The following is a 17682-nucleotide window of genomic DNA, read 5'->3' as shown; positions in this document are numbered from 1 at the left end:
TCTGCCAGCTCCGCGACGGTGAGGTGAGTCGGCACCAGAGTCCCCGGTCTCTTCCTGTTGGAGGCCGCTCCTCAAGGCACTTAGCATATCAGAGATGAAGTCAAGTCAAGTCAAGCTCCCAGTGATAAGTGAAAACAGGCAGAGAGGATGGTGAAGAAGGCATTTGGCACATTTGCCTTCATTTATAAGGGTATGAAATACAGGAGATGGGGTGCATCATGTTACAGCTGTACAAGCCATTGGTGAGACCATGCCTAGAGTATTATGTCCATTTCTGATCATCTTGCTATAGGAAGGATGTCAACAAGCTGGAAAGGGTGCATACAGATTCACGAGGATGTTACCTGGATTCAGGGGCTTATAACTCAAGCCCCTGAATCCATAAGAAGAGACTAAATTGGCTGGGTCTTTATTCCCTGGAGTGGAGAAGTTTGAGAGGTGACCTAGAGGTTTACAAAATCATAAAAAACAGAGATAAGGTAAATGGCTACATTACATGAATAGGATGGGTACAGACAGATGTGGACCAGGTACTGGCAAAGAAGTGCTTCCACTTATCTGTTCATTCCCACTCAGTCAGCATCTCACATATCACCTTTACATTAAGACATTGGTGCCATAAGTTTATATATAATATATGCTCTCATGTGTTTCATCACTCAGTTGTAAAACATGGTTGACTTTAGAGATACAGTGTGGAAACAGGCCTTTGGCCGAGTCCGTGCCGATCACCCAGGACACTAGCACTATCCAACACACTAGGAACGATTTACAATCAACAGAAGTCAATTAACTTACAAACCTGTACATCTTTGGACTGTGGGAGGAACCCAGAGAAACCCAACAGGATCACAGGGTGAACGTATAAACTCTGTACAGATAGTACCGATAGTCAGAATCGAACCCGGGTGTCTGGCACTATAAGGAAGGCACTCTACCACTGCGCCACTGTGCCAAGTTGGGTTGAAGGGCCTGTTTCTGCTCAGTATGACTCTATAGCACTAAAATTGTTCATTGGAAATTTCAATTATTACTTGGAAACTGAACATTTTCGGTTCCAATGTCTGGCCAGCCCTTGTAGCTTAAGGAATTTTATGAAAATGATAAAGAACTCTAGCAGAAATATAGAATTGTTGGATAAAGGAGCTTGCATAACCTGTTTTTGAAACACAATAACATTTTTGAAATTAAGCGGATGGTGAATGGAGCCATCCACAACCCTCACATTGATGTTGAAGATGAATACTTGCACATTTTAAGCGTTCCTTAATCAGTGTGACAAGGAAAATGGGCACAATCAATCCTGTCAAAGTGACGGCACAAGGAGACTAGCTGGATGGACTTTGAAGAATGCATAAGGAAAGCATTAATGGCCCTTTTAACCTCCAAACATATCTTAATAATAATAATATAATAATATCTTTTATTGTCATTGTCATTCTGAAGTGCTCTGTTCTAATTTCCCTATGTATTTAAAAAAAAACTCTGCTTGGGTGACTCAACCTGAATACATGAATTGTACACATGCTCTAACTATTGGTTCCTAAAAATTGGATTGAGAGTTAACAGGTTCAGATGAACTGCTGATAAAGCAGCCACAGCTGTTTTGTGCATTCCGAGGTTTGTTAAGGAACCAATTACATGGGAACAAAACACTGCTTAACAGGTAAAGTTAATTGAAATAGTCCTATTCTCCTCCCAGTGATAAGGATACAATGGGTCAGTAAATATTGTGCACTGCAATAATAGGAACTGCAAACCATATTTATGACCAATTGGGAATGATTGTGGGTACTCTTATTGATTGTGTCTATTTGAAGAGGGAGCTTATTTGCACAGGAGGCTTTTTGATAATTGATCATAAAGTATTGCCCTGGTGGTGTGCAGAAAGGAAAACATAGAGAGGATGATTGTCTGTTTATAATGGAGTACATCCAGTTCTCTGTCTATTTGAATGAATTAAAATTATGTTGACTCTGTTATGGGTATGCCATCCTACAGCTTGCAGTTTTGCATTCTGCCTGAGTGATTCGTCATTCCAAACAGTAAAGAAGAAGCTCTCTCAAATATATCAAGCACTTTACTTAAAGATGTAATTATGTAATCCCAGAAGTGGTGGTGCTGCCTTGCAACTGCGGCTCGCCTGCAGTCTGTTTGTCTTTTCTTTTTTTGTTTTCTTTTGTCCCGTTGTTACAGTTTATTTTGGTTTGTTTTAGTTGTGTATATGTGGGGGGGTGGGAGAAACATGTTTTTTGACTCTTCCTTCAGGGGGTGGGGGATGCAACCTTTCTTGCCGTATCCCCCGTCTCCGTCTCTGTCTGCGCTGAGGCCTATTGCGGAGCTGGCGGCCTCCAACTGGGGCCGACCTCGAGGCTCTGGAGGCAGAGCCAGGACTTACCAATGCGAGGCTAGCCGACTTCGGGGCTGTGGTGTCATTGCGACCCAACTTTGGAGGCTCGGCCGCGGGCCAGTGGACGACATCGTCGGGAGCTCGCAGGTCACAGGTTGGTGACCTGTTTATCCGGAGCTCCCGCAACAACAGCTTCATCCGCTGGACTGGAGGGCGGCAGCTTCGACCATCCCGGGCTGCGGAGTTTGAACTGGCCAGTTCATGGAGCTCGGATTCAGCCGCGGGACTTGCTTACCATCACCCGGTGGGGTCACAACATCGGAGGCCTGGATCACCTCAGTGCAGAGGGAGAGAAAGGAGGGAAGAGACAAGCACTTTGGGACTTTTGGCCTCCCATCACAGTGAGGAGGTGCCTGGTGGACTGACTGTGGTGGATGTTAAACTGTGTTGAGTGTGTGTTTTGTTATTTATTCTATGTTATGACTGCACGCTAAACCATTTTGTTGCACTGAAAAGTGCAATGACAATAAAATTGAATCTGAATCTGAACAAGCTGCCCCCCCCCTCTGTTTCATGGATACATGCAGCTAACCCGCACCATAGGTTGATGATTTTCAGTGCAATCTGTCATTGCCTCGTATGAGCAGAGCACTTTGAATGACAAGGAGTTAGTTTCCTTCATATCACCTCCTGAAGCACCATAAGAGCTACAGGCATAGCAAGTAGTCCTGCTACCACACTGCTCCAGAGACTGAATTCAATACTGACCTTGGGTGCTCTCTGTGTGGAGTTTAGTTTAGGTTAGTTTAGAGATACAGCATGGAAACAAACCCTTTGGCCCAATGAGTCCATGCCGACCAGCGGTCAATCCGTACACTAGCACTATTCTATGCACTAGGAACAATTTACAATCTTTATCGAAGTCAATTAACCTACAAACCTATACATCTTTGGAGTGTGGGAGGAAATGAGCACCCGGGCGAAGCCCATGTGGTCACAGGTAGAACATACAAACTCTGTACAGCACCCGTAGTTAGGATCAAACCCGCGTCTCTGGTGTTGTAAGGCAGCAACTCTACTGCTGTGCCACCGTGCCACCTGGAGTTTGCATGTTTTCCCTTTGTTCTTTGTGGGTTTCCTTGGGGTGCTCTGGGTTCCTCTCGCATTCCAAAGGTGTGGAATAATCGGCTCCTGTGAATTACACCTTAATGTAGATGGGCAGCGAGACAATCAGGGAACATTTGAGGGGCACGTGAACGTGAACAGGTTACAGGATTATATGTGGGAGAATGCAGCTGGTGGATCTGCTCTCACAGCCAGCATGGACGATGATCCATGTAGCCATCTCCTGCATCATAAGAAAATAATGTATATCCACCATCAAATGGCACATTTATTTTACACTCTTTTAAGAATATTTTAAGCAAAATAAGGAAATTAACAGAAACTAATAGTTTTTTTACAAACTACCTGATTATCTATTCCACTGAATTCAATAAAAAATAAAATGAACTGCCAGTAATCTGATCAGCTGGTTCATCTACTGCCATAAAGCTGGTTATCCTTTTGTCGTCTTTGGTCTTGGCTCTGTTTCCCACTAGGTTGTATTGACAAGAAAATTAAACACTTTGCCCTGTGATCACCTAGTTATTCCCAAATGTTACCATTGTAGTATGTTGTGCACTTTAAGAAATATATAACCTACTGGTTACCAATGGTTGTCCTTTCACCTACTCAGAAAAACAGGGTAAATTCTACTTCTACCTGTTTATTGCGCAACCGCCAATAGCTGGGCTAACTCGTGCAGGTTTCGTTCACATGGGCACTGGTTGCAAAAGGGTTACTTTTAGATTTTTATGTGGGCAAGTTTGGTGAGATGATCCACGTCCAAGTTGTCGAGCTGTGACTTGAAGAGTGACAAGGTTGGTGCACACCTGGTGGTGTCAGGAAGGATGTTCCACTCTGGGATAGTCCATGGATATAGTGACTGTTGTTAGCTATTTTTGTTTGCTCTAATTCTAGTATAAATAAAGTGACCTGAGTCTTATAGAGTTCTGGGTATTGGATTGAATGAGGTGAGATATGTTACTGGGGATGATGCCATGAGTCACCTTGTAGATAGTACATAAGCGGGCTTAGGTGCGTCTTGACTCCAGCGACTCCCAGCCAAGGCGATTGAACATATCGGAAACACTTGAATAGTTGTTATTAACAAACCGGGCTGCACGCCTCTGAACCTTGTCAATGGTGTCAATGTTAATTTTCTGGTGAGGGTAAGTTCAGAATGTGTGAGCAACCTCGGCACCTGAGACAACCTCGGGAACTCGGTCGATGATAACCATCTGTCTGCCAAATGAACAGTGTTGAAACTCTGAAATCATTCATAGTCATACATCACAGAAACAAGCATCGTCTGTGCCAACGATCAAAGACTGATTTTACTGATCTCAATTTATTCTCTCCTCATTCCCACCAATTCCTCCTAAATTCCATCACTCAACTGCATAGTGGGGGCAATTTACAGTGGCTAATTATCAGCCAATTATTAGTCAATGCACAAGTCACTTGGGATATGAGAGGAAAATGGAGCAGCTGTGGTGGACCTTTGGAGTCGCAGATGCTCGTAGACAGCAGCTAACCCTTATCCTTGAGAATTTGTCATTGACACGACTTGTACAGATGGTTGCATTCAGTTCGGTAGCACTTAATAAGTACGTTTGAGGTCCTGTCTATGATTGGAAGTCTAAGAAAAAGGTATTACATATTATGTTGTTTATTTGATTATAGCTGATCAATTTATATACATGTGGATTGTGAAATGTTCTGTGCAAGATTTGGAAAAGGGCCTCAGTTATACCACCACCGAAGTTGGTCTTTCCTTCTTGAAAGCAATAAGATTATCTAACGTTATTGTTACTTCCTGCCCACTGACAACAGGCTAAGTATATTAGCTGTAGGGCATGAGATGTAGGGAAAATAGTTTAAATTAGCTCTTCTATCATTCAGGCAAAGTGATGAGAGTGATAAGTTGAAGACGGGAGCATGACTGGAAAATGCCATTTATAAATCTGCCCTTTCTTTGGCGGGTCTTCATCTAATGCCTTGATTATGAATAATAAGGCATAATTGTTGTGGAAGCTAATAATAAAATTTATCTTTCAGAAATGTTTCAAGCTTCAGAAGCTCGGTTGTTTTTTTCTTAATATATAGTGAAGTTCTAAACTAAATGTAATATTGGGCAGCAGTAGAATTGCCGAATCCAAAGTGAGATTAATACCTTAGAAACTCCTCAAAACTTTCAATGTTATTTTAATGGCTACAAAATGCTATTACATTTCTATCATTTTTAACTTAAGTTATTTTCAATGGCAGAAATGTTACCAGGCCTGAGGTCAATTCCCTTGAATCAGTGTGCAAGAATCCAGGAATAACTATTGGGAAGAAAACGTATTTAATAAACAATATTGTATTTGTATACCATATTGATATCGTTCACCATTTTCCCCAAAGTACAGGATATAGACTTTGATAAAAGAAATAGAAATTTGACAGAAGTTTTCTTTTTCAGGGGGAAGTTTTACATCCTCGTCAGGAATTTACACGGGCAGCAATTCACTTACACATTCTCCAGGCTTTAATAGTTCACAGCAGGTATTGTGCCTTCATCTTTTATATTTGTGCATGAACTATATTGCAGAACTAATTGAATAAAAACTTAAATCATGCTCATATAGCTGTAAAATAAAAATAAGTACCAGAATAAATCCGTTCAAGTTCAAGTTCAAATGTATTTGTCACATGCACCATGGGGTGCAGTGAAATGTAATTTACCATGCAGCGTTACAGTTAGAAAAGGACACAGTACACAACATAATTCATCACAGACAACCACCACAGCATTTGTCACTGTGGTGGAAGACAATACAGTTCAGACAGTCCTCCTCCTCCCTTGTTCACCCATGGTCGGGGCCCTGATCCAGCAATCATCTTAATATTATCTAAGTTAAAATGGCAGAAGAACCCAAATAGTAAGGGCTAATTTGAACTTGTGAATGCAAAGTAATTTTACAGAAAAAATGGTGGTTGCATTTTGTAATGGATGTACATGACCACAGCATCTATTTGTGTCCTGCAACAAACTCATTTAATCTGCAAATGAGGTGCATTATCAGATTCTATTAGTGTAATTGCTACTTCTGGAGAACATTGGTTGGGATTTGCACATTTATTACTTCTACGTGCAATAAGGTCAGCACAATCGGAAGCTTCCAATAACACATGCACCTGCACACATGCACGCCATTTCAAATTATTGCTGACATCTTCAATCTTCTTAGCCAGCTCTCTACCATTTCTCTTTCCAGTACAAGGTCTCAGATTTTTTTCAGTTTAACTGCATAATCTATGGAGCTTTATGTCAATCTGCAGTCCAATCTAAAACATGTTCAATACCATATTCAGTTTTGTTGATTTATACATAGTGAGTGACTACTCTATGCATAAGCTAGACTTTTTGCAAACATTTGAGGATCCTAATGTCTGTTTAAGAAGCTCTTTTGAGAAATTAGGTAATGGTTGCCATCAAACAACTAGTCTCATTTGGAGCAATGGGAACTGGTTCAGGGTATCTATCAGTCATGCTAAATTGATAGGTATCAGGGGTTATGGGGAGAAACAGGAGAATGGGGTTAGGAGGGAGAGATAGATCAGCCATGATTGGATGGTGGAGTACACTTAATGGGCCGAATGGCCTACTTCTACTCTTATGACTTTATGACCTCCTATTGTCTGAAGGTTGCTGCGAGTGAGGGGTCTGGTCTGTGTTGCAATTTTTCAACCAGTCAAACTACCGAGGCATGGAAAGTGCTGTTAACATATCAGTAATATTGAATATCGAGAGTCAAGTGGGTATTATTGTCATATTTGAGGGTGATGAATCTGTGGAACTCATTGCCACAGAAGGCTGTGGAGGACAACTCAATAGATATTTTTAGGGTGGAGTTTGATAGATTCTTGATTAGTATATCAATAATACTTGTTGCATATATAATAATATTATTGCACAATAATAGTGCAAAGACAAAAATAAAGTATGTAATTTGGAGCTTATTTGGAGGTTGTAATGTTCTAAGTTGTTCAACTATCAGCTGGTTCCATAAACACCCATGCTGCCACAATGTTTTTTAAAATTCAGTGAAAATATGTTGGAAGTATATGCTTGGAGTTTCTGCCCAGAAAAATTCTCTGGAGCAATCTTAAGCAATACAGCACAGTAGTGCCAAGTTGAGTTTCCAAAAGTAATTGTAGAGAAATCGCAGAACATCAAGGTTTTTGGCTTTTTGATGCCAAATGTACCTTGTTGCTCTAAACAAGCTTTCTCTTTACTGTGTTTCACACAGTTGCAATTGCTCTCAGTTTACATATAAATAATGTATATTTGTTTTATATTTGCTTTCTAAGAAGATTCATTTTCAGGTCATTGAATCATGAGAGCACAAGGAAGCCCAAAACCGGTACTTTATATTTTACTTTGATTCTTAAGACCCAACACTGCCACATCCATTATTTGGTAAATATTTTAAAGGCATAGCTCAGTTTTATTGTTCACATTATTTCTTGAATGCTGAATTCTAGAAAAATATGAGCATAACTATGCATACTGCTGTTATCCTAAGCAGTTATTTTGAGAATGAAGTTATTAAAGGTAAATAACTTTGTCTGCCCATCTTCCTGATGCAAAGATAATATATAAGAAACATATCTAAAAAGCACAGAAATAAGCAGAATTGAGATTAGTGTTGGGTCAATGGAGAAGGTGATGAATGTGAGTCAGCATATGCAAAAGCAGAATTGGGTTGGAATGTTTAAAGCTAATTTGAACTAAATTTTGAGGTCTTGGATGAAGGAATAGTGCTCATTATTTAATCATTTAACTGCAGAGCAGAGAGTTTTAAGGAGTTTTCAGCAGTCCTGCTGTCTATATACTTTTTAGACTGTAGATATATACAGCACGGAAACATGCTGACCAGTGATCACCACGTACACTAGTACTATCCTAGACACTAGGGATAATTTACATTTTGTATATCAAAGCCAATTAACCTACAAACCTGTACGTCTTTGGACTGTGGGAGGAAACTAGAGCACCCGGAGTACATTCATGCGGTCACAGGGAAAACACACAAACTCCGTACAGACAGCGCCCATAGTCAGGGATGAACCCGGGTCTCTGGCGCTGTTAAGGAAGCAGCTCTACTGCCTGTCAACCAACAACTGATCTATTGTAATGATTTTCATGGGCATACCTTATGTCTGTGGCCAGGACAAACGACATAAGGCCTGAGAATGAAATATGAGTAAAGGAGAAAGTTAAAAGAGTTGCCAAAAAAGAAGAACAACGGACATTAATTAAACTCTGAAGACACGAAACTCTGCACCTTCATTTGTGTGCCAATTCTCTCTCTTGGTTTCACTCTTAATTGACATTCCATGGATGTTACATTAATTTTTTTCATGTGACAGTAGAATTAGGCCATTCGGCCCATCAAGTCTACTCCGCCATTCAATCAGGAGTGATTTATCTCTCCTTCCTAACCCCATTCTCCTGCCTTTTCCCAATAACCTCTGACACCTTTACTAATCAAGAATCTATCTATCTCTGCCTTAAAAATATCCACTGATTAGGCCTCCACATCCTTCTGTGGCAAAGGATTCCACAGATTCACCACCATCTGACTAAATAAATTCCTACTCATTCCTGGGATCTTTCTTCTATACTTCCTCTGGGCCCTCTCCAGAGGCAGAACATCCTTCCTCAGATATGTTGTCCAGAATTTGTCATCAGGTGGCGGCACGAGCGACAGCCTCGCCAGCAGTGTGTCTGTCATTTCGACTTTTTTTTTTAGTATGTCTAAATGTATGTGTTAATGTCTCTCGGTGTGTTTTTATGCGGGGGGTGGGGGGGAATAGGGGGAAACCATTTCCAGTCACTTACCTCGGCGGAGATGCGACTTTTCTCCTAGTCGCATTTTCGCCCTCCCTCGCGGCCTAACAACTTGGATTGGTCCGGCCTTTTCCGGAGACACCTCAGATCTTCAGCAGCAGGCACGGCGTGGACTTCCATCACAGAGCCAGAAGAAAGGCTTCGACCGCCGGCCTGCTGACTTTAACATTGTGAAGCCGCGGTCTGCATAGCTTCTAGCAGCAGGCGTGGCTTGAACTTAACATCCCAGAGCCAGGGATCACTGGAGAAGAGCTCTGACCGCTGGCCTGCCTGCGGCCTATAACATCAAGAAACCGCGGTCTCCGATAAGAAAGTGGGCGATTCGGGCACTCCAAGCCGCGGAGTGTGTTCCATCCGTCCCGACGTCGGAGCTTTGATCATCCAGACAATAGGGCTTGTACATCAGGCTGTCTGTAGTGGTGACTGCAAAGTAGCCAAGGCCCCAAACGCGGGAGAACAACTGACTGAACTTTATTGTCTTCCATCACAGTGATCACCGTGGTGGATGTTTATGTTAAGTTCTATCATTCTTTTAATTGTGTTGTGTTCTTTTAATTATATGACTGCATGGTAACTCAAATATCACGGTACCTAATGTTGCATGTGACAATAAATCTGAATCTGAATCTGAATTTCTCACAATACTCCAAATGTGGCCTTATCTGCACCTTTTAGAGCCTCAGCATTACATCCCTGTTTTTGTATTCAAGCCCTCTTGAAATAAATGCTAGCATTGAGTTTGCTTTCTTTACTACCGATTGGTTGGGTTGTTATTCTCTACCTTTTCTTGATAATTATGTACATCTCTGCATTGTCTGGAAAACGTTTTACCACATTCTTTGCTTCAGTATTATTCATTCCTGGGATCATACACTTTGTCATACATCGGGTGTTTATTAGTGATCCCCATCACCTCTAAATAGGAAGGAGTACTGTATGTTAAAATCCACTTTTAAAGACTGGTGTACAAATATTCTGATGCTTGTTGGTTCAGCTTTTACATGAGAAGCCAAACCAATGCTTGTCGACTATGATGAACACAACATTAAACCATGGCATTATTCCAAAGAACGTAGGACTATTGGTCAATATTTAATGTCAATCCTTTTACTTCCAGCAGGTCCTGTATAAAACATTACCCTGTCCCATATTGTGGAAAAAAAAAGGGTAGACACAAATTGCTGGAGTAACTCAGCAGGTCAAGCAGCATCTCTGGAGAACATGGATAGGTGACATTTCAGGCCAGGTCCTTTCTACAGTCAGAAAAAGGGTCCCAACCCAAAACGTCACCTACCCATTTTGAGTCCCAACACGAAAAATCATCTGTCCATTTTCTGCAGGGATGCTGCCTGACCCGGTGAGTTACTCCAGCATTTTGTGTCTATCTTTGGTGTAAACCAGCATCTACATTCAATTTTATTTCACTGTCATATATTGTGGAATCTTGATGGATGCAAATTTACTGACAGATGTTAGTACTTTTGAAGGGGAGTAACTGCACTTCAAAAGTTATTCATTGGCTGTAAAGAATTGCGGACTACATTTAAGTAGTGAAATATATTAAGTGAATGAAAGTTCTTTGTTCCAGTATTTGTTTGAAACTTAAATTTAGCTTTACACATGCCGGCTCACATATATTTCATTTCAACAGCTGTTTCCAACAACCTATCATTAATATCTGGATAAGGCAAAGCAAATCATGCTCAAAACAGAAATTATTTATTCTTGTAAGGAAACAAACTCTAAATCTATTTATTTTGCCTTTTCTAGGAATATTCTTACACAGGCTTTGGCCAGGGGCAATATTCACAGTATTATAACAATTCTCCATATACTTACGTGACAAGCAACAACAGCAGTCCTCCAGCGACTCCTTCAACCACCGCAACATATCAACTCCAAAGTTCACCATCTGTCACTAGTCAGGCCATTACGGATGTTGCTACAGGTAATAAAAACATTTTAATCTACTTCATGCTGACCTTTATTTGAAGGAGTGGGAATGGAGTCATAAATGTAGGAGAAAATAAAAAAAATACCATGGGATTCAAATTTTTCGAGGTGCTTTAGTTATCTGAATCAATTAGGGTGGCACAATAGTGCAGCGGTAGAGTTGCTGACATGACTTGTTCGATCCTGACTATGGGTGCTGTGTGTACGGAGTTTGTATGTTCTCCCTGTGACTGAATGAATTTCCTCCGGGTGCTCCGATTTCCTCCCACATTCCACACTGTATCTCTAAACTAAACTAGAGGTATTGGGGAATTTAAATTAATCTAAGTATTATCAGTTCTGATACTGACATTAGTAAAATGCTACAAAAACAAGCTCATTATCTATATTAAAAGGTAAGTACTGTCTTACGGAGATTTGGCCTAAATGTGACTCCAGCCCCAGATCAATGCGACTGACTCTTAACTGACCCTGTACTGGCCCAGTGAGACATTGCATGTATAGATTGCTGCAGTTTACTAACATGTGGTTCAGCACCACTTTCTCAAGGAAAGTCAACCTTGTCTGCAGTGATCACATCTTGTGAATAAACAAAATCCTGACAGAGAAAGCATGAGAACAAATTCAAATGGGCTGGCAATTTTGGAGGAAATTGTCAGTTGAGTTTATTTTAGTGGAACTTACTTTAAGCATACTACAAGAATTTGTTTGCGGGAAGAAATAGGAATCTCAGCCAGAATTTAGGATATGATTTGGATTTGACCCCATTTAAAATATCACGAATCACAGTGGCAATGAAGATGGAAAGAGGAAAGTTGGGCAGGGGAAAAGCCTTGATGTCACTATTTTGTAATATATGTTTGAAAAAATAGTTATTTTGTCCAAATGAAGGATTTGACTTCCAACCTTTGTTCCAAGAGAAGCTTTATTGCCCGAAGAACTCAAACTGAAACAGTGAAAATTGAAAATTAATATTCCCAGTGTATTAAAAGTATGTTGGTGGAAGAGCATGTGGCTACTGAGGAGCTTCTATTTGCCATTGTGTGGTTCAATCTGGAGGTCCTGGAGAAATTGTACTTGCTATTGTAATTGAGTATTCTGTCCAGGTCTGAACTTAGACCAGTCCTAGTTTCACAGAAGCTTGCAATAGAATTAATTTATCTTTGCGATTGGCTTAGGAAAGAGTCTGACATGACTCTGCCATTCATGTCAAAATGATATTAGTATGGCAAGTCGTTGATTTTTCTTTCACTAATAATGTTCGAGTTAAGCCCTTTTGATAGGGTTTAACACCTTAGCTTATGAGAGGTCCGTTCAGTAGTCTGATGACAACAGGGAAGAAGCTATTCTTGAATCTGATGGTACGTGCGTTCAAGTTTTGTAACTTCTGCCCGATGAGAAAGGGGAGAAGGAGGAGTTTGAAGAAGGGTTTGAAATGTCACCCATCCTTCTTGCCCGAGGTGCTGCCTGTTTGTCCAGCTAAGTTACTCCAACATTTTGTGTCTATCTTTGGTGTAAACTAGCATCTGCAGTTCCTTCTTACACAGGAGCAGTTACTTGGTGACTATAAAACAGCAGCATAGCAGACCATTGTAGTGCTGTCCCTTCACTAGTTAGCAGTCCACAGGCATCTAGTACTGTGCTGCCTAACTGGATGTTGAGAAATCAATCATCCTGTACAACTTGAGATTTGATGCAGGGTCCTAAAATTCATTAATTCCAAAAGCAGCTCAAAAATCCCTCTGTACATGTTCCCTGCTACAAAGTCCCCACTGGCAGTCAACTCTCATTTATACTAATCCTACATTAATTCCATTTTTTATGGGACTGTTGATGTAATTGATGGAATTCGGTTACATGCCCAAGAGGCATTGGCTTAGGATCGTCCAGGTACAGTTCACAAACTCACATCTGATCTTATTCTGGCACCAGATGCACACCTAGTGACATCAAAAATCTTTATAAAGTTGCCGTCAATCTCAGTTGGCCTGAGGATTGACAATTCAATTCAATTCAACTTTATTGTCATTGCACAGATACAAGTATGGGTACAACAAAATGCAGTTTAGCATCTGTTTGTAGTAATAGTGCAATATAGAAATAAAAATACAGAATAAGCAAACAATGTGGACGGAGAGACTGGAGAAATCTATCGGCGGGACTCCGAGTTCAGCAATGTGATAGTGTTGTTGAAGAAGCTGTTCCTCATCCTTAGTAATAATAGTAATAACTCCGTACTGGAGAACCAAGAAGTGGACCTTTACAGAGGCAGGAGAAATAATGAAATGCCAGAGGAATGAAACAATTACTTTGCAACTGCTTTCTTAGAAGAAGATATATAAAGCCTACTGGATATATTAGATAATCAAGGGTCTAGGGAGAATGTACTCCATTTAGTCATGCAGCAAATATGAAGGAGAAATGTACTTAGCGAGTCAAGCAGCAATGTGAAGATAGAAACAGAGTTAATGCTCCATGTATTTTGATGGAGTTGGTGCTAGGAAGAATGGTATCACAGCATCTTCCTTATTTATCAGCGCATCCAACCAGGTTCTTGATTTCATCTTAAAGATAGATCTCTACCAAGACAACTCTAATACAAAAGCGGCACTTTTGTCCGTTGGAGGTCTTATACTTCAAGATTTCTTATACTGAAAGAAAAAGATTGAGGATGCTGTAAGTCTGAAATTAAAGAAGAAAACACTAAAAATACTCAGCAGGTAGGCAGTGCCTGTAGAAAGAGAGTTAATGTTTCATTTTTGATTATTTTTAATTGGAACAGTTATATAGAGCCTTTAACATGGTAAAATAACCCAAGTCTTTCAGATTCAGAAGTGTGATTGCTACAGCTAAGTCACAATAAAAAATGTAGGAGTTTTAGAGATTTGTGATAGTTAAATAAATGAATTAAACAGAAAAGGTGTTATTTTACAAACATCTGTCAGAATACGGAGACATTTTCTTGAAAAGTTTAATCTGATGATTTTAATCTTAGCAATACAGGTTATAGAAATTATTGTTGCCAGTGTTAATAATAAAATAAGAAATTACTTTATCGGCAATTTTAATGGCGGCAGAAGTCCTTTATTTAAAATTGGCTAATTCCGCTGATTTAAGGTTTCACAGGATGGTATTTGACATTCATCTATTAATGTTACAAACCCAAATTTGCCTTCATCACTGCGGTAAGAGTCCATTGCTTTACCCAATAAAATAATGCCAGATACATATTTATTCCATCTAAAATTGCAACACACACGTTTGTATAGAAATACCTCAAGTGTCTTTGTTGGAAGTTGAATGTAATTTTATATTTCAGGAGAATTTGGTACAATCCACAGTCCGTCCACCACCATCAAAGATTCAGAATCAGATCGGTTACGTGGAGCTTCAGATGGAAAGTCACGTGGAAGAGGCAGGAGAAACAATAACCCCTCTCCTCCCCCAGACAGTGACCTTGAGGTACGAGTGATTATATGGATGCCATTAAAAGTAAATAAAACATTGAAATGACGTACGAGTACTAATAAATGCTGCACTGCCTAATATAATTATGAAAGCTTGCAGCTGATAATGAAAGATTTGAATGGCTTAAAACCTTTTTGTTTTTAACAGTAACAGTTTATCGTATTGATTTTTTTTTAATGTTAATTCTCTTGATAGATGATCTGTTAAATGAAAGAATTAGTTAATGTAGTGCAATCTGGAAACCGCCAAGCATTAAGATACCATCACCTGTAAGCATTACCTCATTTGATGAGTGGCTTAGCAATAGATTAGGCTGGTCTCAGACTTTCACTTTAAGTCTTTTGGTGAGCAATGCAGAACCCTGGGTCATGACACAGTAGCACTTAACAATAATTCCCCGAGGTTTCATGTTTATTGGTTGAGGTATCATTTTTCAATATGCAGAGGGCAACATTGATTTCTCTGTTTTTTCACAGCGAGTGTTCATATGGGACCTGGATGAAACTATCATTGTTTTTCACTCTTTGCTCACAGGGTCCTATGCCAATAGATATGGACGGGTGAGTATCAAACAAAAATAGCTGCAGATGTTCAAATTGTTTTTTGCTAAAGAATGTGCTGTTTAACATTGAGAAATGTGACAGATGTTAGATGTTATTGAAAATTTGTTACAGCTTTAATCTTTGAAATCAGTTTCATTATTACATATGATAGCCATGTTTTTTCTGATACATTTAAAAAGGATTCCTAAGAAGTAATGAATTATACATGACAACTTTCTTCTCATACTGAATTCCTGTGTGATATTTGAGCAAATGTTTTGTGCTCATTTTAAAATGATTGTTATATAGAACTACTTTTCTCATTGATTTAACACAACAAAATAAAAACAAATTATTTTGGAAATGAAAATGGAAAACGTAGATGTAATGAATTTAATTAGGAGAACTTTGCATCAAAGCCTGGGATGCCTATTTTGTCATATTTAATGTCCAGTCTTTTACTGGGTGTCCATCCAGTATTATACTTATTATGCCTAGGGATATGGTTAAGGATAGCACCACTGCTATCTCTCCAACTGAGATTAGGATTAGAGTAAGGAACTTTTTGGGTTGAATAGCTTTGTGATTGGTTGATGGTAGGGTAATTCACAAGAGCGTGGTACGATCACAGTTGTACATTGCTTCTTGCAATATTTAGTTTTATCAACATAAATGGATTCACATTTTAGAGCAAGCGTTAATACTTACCCATTTTGCATTGATGTACTGACTTAAGGATCGTTTACGCACCACATTTTAAAGTGCATCATTAAAAAATATTTGAATGGCTCATAAATATGTCTGTTTATACAGAAAAAAATTGCTACAACTGTTTCATCAACAGAATCCAAAGTAAATAATCTAATAACCATTGGAGGAAGGAACTGGAGATGCTGGTTTATAACAAAAACAGACACAAAACATTGGAGTCAGCGTTGAACTCAGCGGGTCAGGCAGCATCTCTGGAGAAAATGAACAGGTGACATTTTGGATCAGAATCTAAAGAATGGTTCTGACTTGAAACATCACCTAATCCTTTATCTCCAGAAATGCTGCTGGACCTGCTGAGTTACTCCAGCATTGTAAGAAGTAGAATGAGCAGACTGACAAAAACGTGTTGGTTCCTAATAGGATAAAGGCATTAAATGAGAAGGTGAAAGTGCAATTGAATAAATGATTTGTGATGATTGAGTCTGAGGATGGGTCCTAACTCGAAAAGTTATCTTTTCAGGCCCTCCACAGATTCCGCCTGACATGCTGAGTTCCTCAAGCACTTATTATTTTGCAAATTATTTTGTAATTAGTTTCATTGTTGAATGGAGAGTTAACAGCTTATTAAACGGTAACTTGAACGTGTTGTTATTTTTCCACTGGTCACTGAAGAAGCAGAATTGGGAAGAGGCAGGAATGGAAAGGGATAAAAATAAGTTATGTAGTAAGGATTTGGAGAGGAGAAAGAAAGAAGCAGGATGGGCACAAAATGCTGGAATAACTCAGCGGGACAGGCAGCATCTTTGGAGAGAAGGAATGGGTGACGCACCCTTGGGCTTGGTCCAAAGCAACAGTTCAAATACTGGATAGCTCGGGAAACTAATAAGAGAATTTAGTTTTCACGATTGATCAGTTGATTAATTTGTTTATGATTTAAGTCCAAACTCTGTGTGTTTGAAAATCCAGAGCTCAGCCATTAATGTTTTGAGATTTGAATCTTCTTTGAATCACTGTCAACAACCATAACTGACTTACAAATTTGGTACAACTTTAGTATGGAAAGTGTGCCACTTTTTAATACTTACAGGAAGAGCAGCAAATATAAGTACTGGAGGAAGAAGGGGTTTATTTATTCTGAGAGTTGTGGGAACCAGCAGTCCGTCTGCACCCATTTAGTTAGCGTTGTCCTTTCCTTACACACGTTGGTTTACATTTCTGCCCGCTAATAGGCATAAAGCAGGAGATGAATGAAAATTAGTGGGAGATTCTCGGATCAGAGGCCATAGACTCTGAATAAAAGGTCGTACCTTTAGAAAGGTGGAGGAATTTCTTTAGTCATGGGGTGGTGAATCTGTTGAATTCATTGCTCAGACTGTGGAGGTGTTGCATTCAGGGATGTTTAACAAGGGCAGGACCTACACAGTGAATGGTAGGCCTCTGGGAGTGTTGTAGAGCAGAGGTATCTAGGAGTGCAAGTGCATGGTTACTTGAAGGTCGAGTCGAAGGTAGATAAGGTGGTCAAAAAGGCTTTTGGCACAATGGAGTATAGAAGTTGGGAGGTCATGTTGCAGTTGTATAAGACATTGGTGAGTGCATCTAGAATGCTGTTTTCAGTTCTGGGCACCATGTTGTAGGAAAGATATTGTCAAGCTTGA

General features: G+C 39.8%; 1 protein-coding gene across 17 annotated transcripts in view; it reads left to right on the top strand.

The window, feature by feature from the left end:
• The window catches only part of eya1 (EYA transcriptional coactivator and phosphatase 1), a 158795-nt gene that overhangs the window by 59140 nt on the left and 81973 nt on the right, over positions 1–17682 (top strand). For all 17 annotated transcript variants that reach the window (XR_008723331.1, XR_008723332.1, XM_055634470.1 and 14 more), the window contains 4 exons: positions 5919–6001; positions 11124–11301; positions 14626–14768; positions 15251–15334. Coding sequence is in view for 15 of the 17 variants with exons in the window: in XM_055634470.1 (XP_055490445.1) it covers positions 5919–6001; positions 11124–11301; positions 14626–14768; positions 15251–15334 (488 nt within the window). In the remaining 2 variants the exon portion in view is untranslated. The remainder of the gene's footprint in view (positions 1–5918; positions 6002–11123; positions 11302–14625; positions 14769–15250; positions 15335–17682) is intronic.

The sequence above is a fragment of the Leucoraja erinacea genome, chromosome 4, assembly GCF_028641065.1.
Source record: "Leucoraja erinacea ecotype New England chromosome 4, Leri_hhj_1, whole genome shotgun sequence".
Lineage (NCBI taxonomy): Eukaryota > Metazoa > Chordata > Chondrichthyes > Rajiformes > Rajidae > Leucoraja > Leucoraja erinaceus.
The sequence above is the reverse complement of the archived record's forward strand: the minus strand, read 5'-3'. Positions and strand labels throughout refer to the sequence as shown.